General features: G+C 38.3%; 3 protein-coding genes across 3 annotated transcripts in view; 1 reads left to right on the top strand and 2 right to left on the bottom strand.

The window, feature by feature from the left end:
* Positions 1-667: 667 nt before the first annotated feature.
* LOC141441060 (guided entry of tail-anchored proteins factor 1) lies at positions 668-1,512 on the bottom strand. Its single transcript, XM_074105687.1, has 2 exons — positions 1,237-1,512; positions 668-1,154 (listed from the first exon to the last, which is right to left on the bottom strand). Exons 1-2 carry the CDS (start codon positions 1,321-1,323, stop codon positions 732-734), a joined length of 510 nt encoding a protein of 169 aa, XP_073961788.1. The 5' UTR covers positions 1,324-1,512; the 3' UTR covers positions 668-731.
* A 342-nt stretch (positions 1,513-1,854) lies between these two features.
* Positions 1,855-3,824, top strand: LOC141441040 (glutathione S-transferase C-terminal domain-containing protein homolog). Its single transcript, XM_074105661.1, has one exon. The coding sequence runs from the start codon at positions 1,998-2,000 to the stop codon at positions 3,816-3,818; it is 1,821 nt and encodes a 606-aa protein (XP_073961762.1). The 5' UTR covers positions 1,855-1,997; the 3' UTR covers positions 3,819-3,824.
* AGBE (1,4-alpha-glucan-branching enzyme) overlaps positions 3,814-10,593 on the bottom strand; it is a gene marked incomplete in the record, with an annotated part of 24,071 nt that continues 17,291 nt past the window's right edge. Inside the window, 3 exon segments of the mRNA XM_074105660.1 lie at positions 3,814-4,643; positions 6,996-7,133; positions 8,381-8,565. Coding sequence (XP_073961761.1) covers positions 4,485-4,643; positions 6,996-7,133; positions 8,381-8,565 — 482 coding nt within the window.

Genomic DNA, 10,593 nt, shown 5'->3' on the forward strand with positions numbered 1-10,593 from the left:
TTTAATAAAAAAAAAAACACCAGCACAAATTTGTGTTTTGTTAAATGTATGCCATGTGGTTTTCTAGTTTTATTTTATAAGCATTTAATTTGTTCTTTCAAAATCTTGTCAGGATTTTTAATCCTTATCCAAAAAGCATAGTGATTTTAAAAATCAAGTTAATGCCAAGTTGCTATAGTTTTTATTTTCTATTTTGTGGCAAATCATATCTCTTATTTAGATGAGGGTTTTGAAGCAATTTGTTCCAGTAATGTTATTCCCATCAAGCGAAATGTATATTTTTATGTCTTTGATTTTCTTTTAAAATTATTTGCATTTTTGCAATTTCAGCACAAATATAGTAAGTGTTAAGCTGTGATATAGAGCTTGTAAATATTTGTTGTTTGTAAAATTGCACAACTATTTAGATTCTATATTCTCAAGATGTAGATAATTAATTTGAGAAATGTGTTTTTTTACTGTTCAAGTTTTCTTATGGAGTATATTTTTTAAGAGTATGGTTAAAATTTTAAATTTAAAGATTGTAACATCCCAAGTGATGGTGAATATGCATAATACAGATCATGGGCAAGCAGTATGATTGTAAATAAAATATTTTTTAGAGACTACATTTGGACTTAATGGACTGAGTATAAAATAGTAGTAACTTTGTTTAATAAATACATAATAAAATTTCAAAACTTGTTTCCTTTATTAGCCATCAAATAACTTATGTGAACATCAAAATAATATTACGATACAATGGGTTTCAATAAGGCCCTAATTGAAAGATTTGAGATCATCACCCAAACATGGGTTGAGATAGCATTAGGCATGTCGCTTGGATATCGTAGCATTGTTGTTAAGGGAAATAGGTTCCCTTCTAGTGCCACTATTGGCTCACGCCGGAACCAAATGACGGACACTACAATGACTAGTGCCACCAGAGCCTGAACCACTAAATTAACTGAGCTCTTGATAGCCAGACTCTTGCTCATCCGTGATTGGGTGTTGTCCTTCAATCTGTTTTCCAATTCGTTAATTTTACGTTGTAACTTATGGTATGCTGCAAACTCTTCCTTCATAGATATATTTTTTTGTTCAGCTTTCAGTCTTACAACTTCAGCCCAAATTGTTCGTTCCTCATTGGACGGTCTAGCGAAGCATGCTGCAATCTAAAAATAAATATAAAATACCTAATGTGAATTTCATATTGTATTTATTTTTAATTAATCAATAATTGAATTCCATACTCACTGGTTTTACCATATGAGGCACTAAAGTACTGATTGTGCATAATACAACAAAGTAGATTAAAAGGAATCCATTTATAACCTCCAACATTTTTTTACCGTTTAGAATTCGCTATTTAATAAAAGTTATATTAAACAAATATTCGAAAAACGCTATTACAGTTTATGTTTACTTTATGAAAACTATTTCTTTCTAATTCAGTTCAGTCAGGCTCAAGTCAGGCTTTGGCTTTAACTATGACTTTGACGTTCCATTTCCATTCATCCATTGATTGACAGATGCACAGCACAGCATAGGCGAGACGAGACACGGAGACGGAGACAGGCCAATATAGGCGCGGCCACATGCAGTCGCTCGTCGCTCAATTGCAGCGATAAAGGTGGGGCTACATGCAGTCGCTCGACGCTCGTTTCCAACGTCAAATCTGGTCACGTGACATTTAGCGATAAAGCTTAAAATGTTGAACTTTATCACTGAAAAAAAAACCTCTTCAATTTCGGAAAAAAACAGTGTTATAAAATGGGGTCACGTGACCAGATTTATCGCTGCAAATGAGCGACTGCTTGTGGCCGCACCTGCAACCTAGGTGCGGCCTCATTCATTCAAATGTCAATACTGACATTGACAATTTGACAGATAGTTTAGTAGGTAGGTAATAGGTTATGATATTATAAGGTTATAATATTATGTTATAATATAAAGATTTACCAAGAAAGTTCTGTTATTTTGTATCTAGAAGAAACACGAGATATTAAAATTGAAAAATGGATCATGTGGTGTATTTAGAAACTTACGTAAATTACGAAGAGTACAAGACATCATGCTTGTTAAGAATACCATTGGAGTCCTTAATAACTTACTGTGTTTACAAATTTTGCAATCCTGAAAATATTCATATAGTGTTTGTTCACGTCTCGAAAGACCCAGAAAAGTGCGATATTGCAGTAAAGGTGCCTGATATTGACGCTGTAAATTTTACTGAAAACGTAGTTTGGCAAGCATCATGTATTTTGCCAGTCTTAATCAATGGGGACACTGTTATAACAGGTCTATGTGCCGTGGCCCGGCATATGGCCTTGTACCGATCTCTGCCTCCAAGTCTCTTGGAACATGTTGATGGCATTCTCGGATTTCGTAGTGGCTGTCTTCAAGCACCAAATGAAGTATCAATATGGACCAAATTTTGTGAAGTAGATTTGGTGAAGACATTAAAGGAAACACTCACTACAAACACATTGCAAGAAGTCCCAATAAACCTGGTAAGATTTGAAAATCACTTGAGAAAACCAGTCAGTGTTCATAATGTTTATAAAATAGCAAGAGATATGAAGAAAAAAGAAGTACTGAAATCTGAAAAAGCAAAGCAACAAGAAGAAAGAAAAGAAAAAGTGAAAACAGATAGGGTGCCCAAAGTTCGGAATTGGAAATCATCTGTCAGCAAGAAATTTGCTATAGACAGTTCTGTTAAAATTCAAGATCTGGATATTACTCATCAGTTTGCTGAGGGACCATTTTTGACATTAGCTGATATAATCCTCTTGCCATTATACTTCATAATGCTTAAATTGGTTGGTGATAAACTTGAATCAAAACTACCACTGACATTCAAATGGTTCAAGAATGTTCAAGGATTACCAGAACTGTCTACAATAATTGGTGTCCTTAGTACTCTTGAACAGAAAGAATTGATTGTTGACAATTGTAGTATAACCATACCTGTTGCTGAAGATGTCAGCTTGTATAAGCGTGACCCTAAGAGGCATAACCCTAAGAAGAGACAGTTCACTAAAGCAGTAGACATTGAGAATGCTCTTAGCTCCCTAGTAGATGGAATGCAAGTAGATGTTGATAGTAAAGATTTTTCAAATGGAATAGATTGGAGCAAAATCCCTGACGGAGCTAACCCTAGTGCTGGACATTTACCTGATGAAAGGATGGTCAGAAAAGCACAACAACTGGAAAACCTTGCTTCAGCTGTTCAGAGTATATCCAAAGATGGAGACTTAATAGTTGACTTCTGCAGCGGGAGTGGACATTTAGGGATTCTTATTGCACACCTAATGCCGAAATGTACTGTTATTTTATTAGAAAATAAGGAACAGTCGTTGCTCAGAGCCAGAAAGAGAGTACATGACATGGGCTTAAAAAATGTTTACTTCTTTCAATGCAATTTAGATTTCTTTATAGGAAAATTTGATGTTGGGGTAGGATTGCATGCCTGTGGGATTGCAAGCGATTTAATTTTAGACAAATGTTTGCAATGTAATGCTAATTTTGTTCTGTGTCCATGTTGTTATGGATCATTACATGCAACTGACAGATTAGTTTATCCAAAAAGCAAGGCCTTTAGCTCTGTTACTTTAGAGCAGTACTTGACTGTGGGGCATGCAGCAGACCAGACCCATGAGGGGTGCCCGCTCACAGCAAGAGGCGACTGGTGCATGGCAGTTATGGACTCTGATCGTCTCCGCTTAGCCAAGGAGTATGGCTATGAAGTCTCATTATCAAGGCTCACACCTCTCTCATGTACACCTAAAAATAATTTATTGATAGGTGTATCTTCTAAAAATAAAATTAAAGTTTAAAAACTTGTACTATTTTTTATTTTATAAAAATCATTAAAATATATTTTAATGTTCTTTGATAACATTATCAAATTAACAATAAAAAAAAACCAAAAGTAACAATCAACAACTATAACATCTGTTCATTACTTTTACTAAGTAGAAGTATTGACAAATATTTTACAGTAGAGCTTGCTATAATATATTAATTACTATAACATCATTAGACGCCTAATGGTGGCAAAATTAAAATCTGGTACTCTTTTTTTCACTTATATTTATAGTATACATTAATATGTAGGTATACCTATTTTGCATTAAAACCTCTAGATACCATCAGTAGCAACAGGCTACCCAATAATGCTATATATAGATAACATTTTATTTACTTATTTGCAAACAATAGTAAACTAGACTTATTTAAGATTTTGCAGGATGGATGCTAAGTAGAACTAAACATTTGCTTACAAAATTGTTGCCACATTCAAGAATTTTACTTAAAAATGTGAACATTTGTATTAAAAGATGCTACTTCCTTTAATTTCATCTCTTTTTTTGTCATTATAAAACAACTTTATTATCCAAACAGTATTAGATGCAATCTGACGTGTATGATGGTTGCAGAAAAAATGGAAGATTCTAGCAATTAATATATTATAGGTCCTTATACTAAGCGCCATGAGTATGTTACTGACGCGCGTAGACGACCGCGGTGCGGCACGGGATGTAGATCTGGATGGAGTCTCTACGGTAGCCCCACGGCATGTTCTGCGTGCTGTGGGCGTTTCCGCCGGGCTCCACGCGTCCGAAGCCGCCGTACTTCTTGCTGTCAGAGCACAGGACCACCTGGAAATATTATTATGATCCTTTTCATCCTTTTCAGCATACCAAACACTGAAGATCCTGTACAACGGCCAACCGATAGTGTATTTTCAACCTCGACATTGGCAGAATTATCGACAGTATCGAAGGAGCTATATTTAAAAAAAATTGAATTGAAAACATTTTCAGCGGGGCTGTGCGTTGTGGAACACCTTGGGATAGGCCTTTGTCCAACAATGGACGTATTTCGGCTGATATGATCTTTCTTTTATCCCTTACTAGCCGTCCTCCCAGACTCCGCAGACTGACAGCCTTATTATTTGTTTAGGTACTTGAAAAATTATTTTTCATCACACTTGCTCGTAAACAGTGTCGTAACATGCAGGCTACCTTGGTTGCAACCCCCAAATAAAACCCTCGACCTTAATGTGCTTGTCATGAAACCCGTGGTCGGTAAATGAGTCATTGCCCGTACTGATACTACTGCACGCGCTGCTGCAGGACCACATGCACACGCACGCTGCGGCGCATGCTGCGGGAGGGGGAGGGGTAGGGCGGCGCTGCCAAGAGCGCAGCCTAAGGTATCGCCAATATTTGGAACAATTAAAGTTTTTCTTTTACAAATATAAAATTCTACTCGCAAATGTGATGAAAAACATTGTATGTTGCACGGGCGGTACTAGAATTACGAACATCGACTCATTAAAGCCCTCAGTCTTCGACTTCGGGCTTCTAATAGACTCTCGTTCGTAATTCCTTATTTACCGCCCTTAAGACACAATGTACTATACAACTGCACTTTTTATTATAACTGCTATACGTAGATTATTTTTAAAACCTGGTTCCCCGTGTATAACGGTATATCTTACCTACATAAACTGCACTGGAAGGCGGCGGTGATTGGCGCTTTTCCAGTTTTCCTAATTTTCTACCAAATCATATGGAAATTTAATCTGTTATCCAGTAGCTATTACTAGGCAGAAAATGGCGCCACAAAATATTGAAATTATTTGCCTAATGATTTTTCCCGAAGACAAATTCCTGACCTTCCTGACAAATAGATTTAAAGAACTAAAATATCTTTTTAAATTTGCAATCAGTCGCCAGACTTTAATCAGGTGTATGAAGAATGGCGGAATGTAGGTAAATTTAGAGACCAGTGGCTCTTGCATTACTTAACTAATGGTTACGTTTTAATCTTTTTATTAACCACACTGGCATTTTGGAGCAATCCTGAAGCTAGAGGATTGGAGTGATGGGTGAGGCGAGCGATGTGTTGTTTTTTATACCATATTCACATGTTCGTGTATTTCATCGTTCTTTGCGAACCACGGAGCATTTGTTATGGTCATTAATTTTTTTTTTTTTTTTTTTTTTTATTCGACTGGATGGCAAACGAGCGAGTGGGTCTCCTGATGGTAAGAGATCACCACCGCCCATAAACATCTGCAACACCAGGGGTATTGCAGATGCGTTGCCAACCTAGAGGCCTAAGATGGTATACCTCAAGTGCCAGTAATTTCACCGGCTGTCTTACTCTCCACGCCGAAACACAACAGTGCAAGCACTGCTGCTTCACGGCAGGATTAGCGAGCAAGATGGTGGTAGCAATCCGGGCGGACCTTGCACAAGGTCCTACCACCTGCAAAAAATAATAAATAATATTAATATATTGTTTTGAACACTTTGCAGGCATGCTATGTTGCTCTTACTGGCGACTTCCCATATCGGAATGCCGTATGTCCAGATAGGTTTCAGAATTTCTTTATAAATGAGAAGCTTGTTATCTGGCGAGAGCACAGAGTTTCTTCCCTTTAACCAGTACAGTCGTCGAAACCTGTAATTCACTTGATCTCTTTTTTGTCTTTATGTGATTTTTCCAGGTAATGCGTCTGTCCAAATGGAATCCAAGGTATTTCACACAGCCCATCTGGGGTAAGATGCTGTTTGCCAAATGTACTGGAGGGCAGTTCTCTTTCCTTAGAGTAAAGGTGATGAGCGTTGACTTCTGTGCACTAGTTGGATGCGCCACCTTTGGAGCCAGTCAGAGGTGGAGTCAAGTACTTTTTGTAGCTTTGCACTAGCGCTATTGGGATCACTATCTACCGACAGAAACGCAATGTCATCGGCGTAGGTGGCAACAGTGACGTCTTTGGTTGGTAGATCTGCTGTGTATATGATTTACAACACTGGACCAAGGACCGAGCCCTTGGGTACTCCAGCTTCGATAGGGTATAGTGATATTATTTGTTCGTAGGGTATAGTTAAGAGCGCGTGAACTAAAATATCGAAAACTTTTTCGATCGAAATTGCTCGCATTGTAGTATAGAATAGAAGTAGCGCGGTTTTCAGAACTCTCTAGAAGATTATACCAACCTTATAATCTCCCTGGTCGTTGACCCCGACTCGATAGTCGGTGAAACTCTTGTGTGTGTGGAAGTTGAAAACGAAGAGCAGGCCGGCGCGCTCGAAGGCGATCACTTTGTCTCCCTCGTGCTTGCACGACACGTACGCCTGTAAGACAGTACTGTTGAGGCGCCGCAAGAAACTTGGTAGGTAGTACTTAGAATTAGTCCAACACGGTATTTGACAACTGTTGAATTTACCATATTCTGTATATATTATTATAAAATATAGAATACAGACAATGTTTAACGAAAAGAAAAATAATTCGCTTGAAAATTGGATTTATAGCGACTTTTTGAAAAATCTGTATATAATATCTATCATTTTCTAAAACGCTTTTCTCTATGCAGCGAGTATGGCGCTACTTGCGTGTGACGTGACATGCAAGTAAGTCTTTCTCTGTCTAATCTTGAATTTCAAATCTTTATAACTGTTGTATTCAAAGGTAGCTTAAAAATTGTTTTTCTGTTCGATAACATGCATTGCCAAGCTTTAATTTATATAATGAATAAAAAATTGTCAAACACCGTATTTCTCATCTTGAACCTGTCGTCTCCCAGAGGCACAAATTTGTGCCCAAATTCCTTTGATCCTGTTATCCTGGGAGATGACAGATTAATAATAATAATCATCATCTTCATCTCGACCAATAAGTATACGCCCACTGCAGGGCATAGGTCTCTTATACTGAAAGGACTTGGGCCGTAGTTCCCAGGTAAGTACAGTGCAGATTGGGAACTTAACAATCACCGTTGTGGTAGCCTAGTTATTTGACCCAAGTCTCTCATGCAGATCGTAGCTTGTGAACTTCCCATATTTAAACATGAAAATACGGTGAGACTCACTCATAGAGAAATAAAATGGATAACTCAAGTCTTTAATCGAGTTTAGCTCGACATGTTTCGGACTAGTTCGTAGTCCTTACTTTAGGAGCACACGCCATGGCCAGTGCTGTTTGCTACCTTACATTTGACAATAATAATAAATAACAATGACAACGTGGGTAGTTGTGTACCGGTATTAGTTTCGTCAAGCCAAGCAGAGCGGTGACGAGCAGCGCGCGTCTTGCATCAGCCGCCGTGGCGTATGTTCCTAGAGGAAAGTCTAGAAATCAGTCTGAAACATGTCCGCTAAACTCGATTGACCCCTCGTCTGCGGAAACTAAAAAAATACTGTATTCTAGCCTTTCTTGTTGTAATAAGTACAAATTCTGCTGATTTAAATAATAAAAAAAAGTAGTCTTAAATTTGGTACTGATCCTTATCAAACACGAGACGATGGGTTAAAGACGTGATCCATTCTATTTCCTACCTTTAATAGGGAAGTATTTACAGGGTAGGTAAAAGGAGGCGTACCGGGTCGCTCCTCAGCCAGCCATACTTGTCCTCCAACAGGTTCATGTCCCGGTCAAACTCGTTCAGGAACCTATACTTGAGCATCGGGTCGTCCACCAGGTGCCACTGGCGGCGCGCGTAGTGGTACGACGAGTTGTTGCCAGCGCGGGGGAAGTCCAGCCACTCGGGGTGCCCGAACTCGTTGCCTGGTGACGAAGATAAATAAATAATGAGGGACACTTGACACCAATAGGGAATATTACTGCAATGTTTTGCCGCCAGAATGCAGCACTACGAGTAGCACAAACCGTAAACAGTTTTTTGAATTTCTTAATCTGTCATCCCCCAGGATAACAGGATCAAAGGAATTTGGGCACAAATTTGTGCCTCTGGGAGAGGACAGGTTAAGGGCGTTTTAAAAAAAAGTGCACACTTTCATTTTTTTGAAATTTTTGAAGAAATAGGTATGGTTTTTCCTAGTCAGAATAAGAGCACCATCGATTCCGATAGTTTAAAAAAATATACCCAAAAAAAATTCAGTTTTGCGACGTTTTTTTCATACACTCAATATGGGCGAGACAAAACTGACTCATAAATTTCTTTATGAAAAAATGGGGACATTTTTTTAAGCGATCGGAATCGATTGCATGTGCTCTTGATTCTGAGTAGGAAAAACCATATTTTTTTCCAAAATTGAAAAAAAAAAGAACGGGTACACTTTTTTTTGAAAAAGCCCATATAAGTAAATAAAAAAAAAAAAATAGTGTATTGAAAAAGTATCGCTTTACAAATTGCTTGCCGTTGGTCCCACACTAGGCAAAGCCTTTCCAATGTCCGTAGGATGCCATAATATCATATTATTTCACTTAATTTTTTGGGAATATAGCTCTATAGTTACTATCGATGTAAATATCACATTTTTTACTAATAAATATGTCATGATTCGTCATGGCGATAAACTATGCGAAGCAGTCGCGGACTATTGCGGCAGGGGCGGTCCGTCCGCCCCGGGCCCACGCCTTGTTCGGCATTGGCAAGCATAGAAAAAAAAAAGTTTTTGCGTGGCGGATGTCGTTTCACTTGTAAATGTTTACTGGTGTTCACGTAGTAAAATATTGATTAAAATTTGATTTTCCATTCAGTAAATATTCAAATCTGGACGGAGCCAAAGATCGCCCCGGGCCTCAAAAAGTCTTAGTCCGCCGTTGCTGAGAAGGTTTGTGCTCCCTGCACAGAGAATTGCGTAATATTCCTTATTTCATTTTTGTAGAAAGAGATGGAATGCAAACTTCATTAACTCATATCTTGCTTATTTTTCAAAATTTATTAAAGAGTTTTACGTCATTCGTTTTATTTTCCGGTTTTGTATTACGTTAAATTGTTTAAGAGAAAATGTGTCTAACATCTCGTAGCTCGTGAACGGTGTTGCTCTGAGGAGGAACTCTGGTTGAGCTCGAAACGCGTCAGTGTAGTTTGGTGGCGACGATAGTTGGGTTTGTGTGATTTATGTGTCGAAAATACAAACTGAGACATGGATGCACAGAAAAACCAGAAAAAGAGACCAGCACTGGGAATCGAACCCAGGTCCTCAGCAATCCGTGCTGCGTGCTATAACTCCTACACCACTGCTGGACAGGAATCTAGACACGAATTTTTCCTATGCATACATATCTCAGGTTGCTTATTTCTACTATGCTTATTATGCTTATTTCGATATGGTTTCACGGGATACCCGTCAAAGTAACAAATTTGGAGTTGAAATAAAAAATACAAAGACTTCAAAAAACCAATCATGCTTTAGGTATGTGTGTTCTTACAGTGTGGAGGTGGAGCTGCATGAACACATGACAATGTGTTGTTGGTATAGATGCAGACGCAGCTATCATAAGGTCGCGGGTGAGCAAAGTGCTTTTAATTCAGAAATTGTTTGTTTCATGCATATTCCTCATAAATTATTTAATCGTTGTTAGAGGTACAAGATCTTTTCACTCACGAAGGCGCGCCCCTCCACAGCTAATTATCAATGTGCAAGAGTAAACCTCGTATTACACGTTGTCTTAGTCTTAGTGTGCGTGACTGACGGTACGCTTGCGACTGAGGACACACTCGAGCTACGCACACATAGATTTGTCGTTTACAACTACAATTATAAAATGTGGAGGGGCGCGCTTTCGCGAGTGAACAGATCTGTAGGTAGGTAGTGGTACAGTATATAAGCAATTGGGACCGTATTG

The sequence above is a fragment of the Choristoneura fumiferana genome, chromosome 23, assembly GCF_025370935.1.
Source record: "Choristoneura fumiferana chromosome 23, NRCan_CFum_1, whole genome shotgun sequence".
NCBI classification, from domain to species: domain Eukaryota; kingdom Metazoa; phylum Arthropoda; class Insecta; order Lepidoptera; family Tortricidae; genus Choristoneura; species Choristoneura fumiferana.

Excerpts from the sequence above, each read along its gene's own strand:
- LOC141441060 (XM_074105687.1), bottom strand. The coding sequence starts at position 1,323 with ATGTTGGAGGTTATAAATGGATTCCTTTTAATCTACTTTGTTGTATTA. Across the intron at positions 1,155-1,236 it reads TGCCTCATATGGTAAAACCA|ATTGCAGCATGCTTCGCTAG; the intron begins GTGAGTATGGAA and ends ATTTATTTTTAG.
- LOC141441040 (XM_074105661.1), top strand. The coding sequence starts at position 1,998 with ATGGATCATGTGGTGTATTTAGAAACTTACGTAAATTACGAAGAGTAC.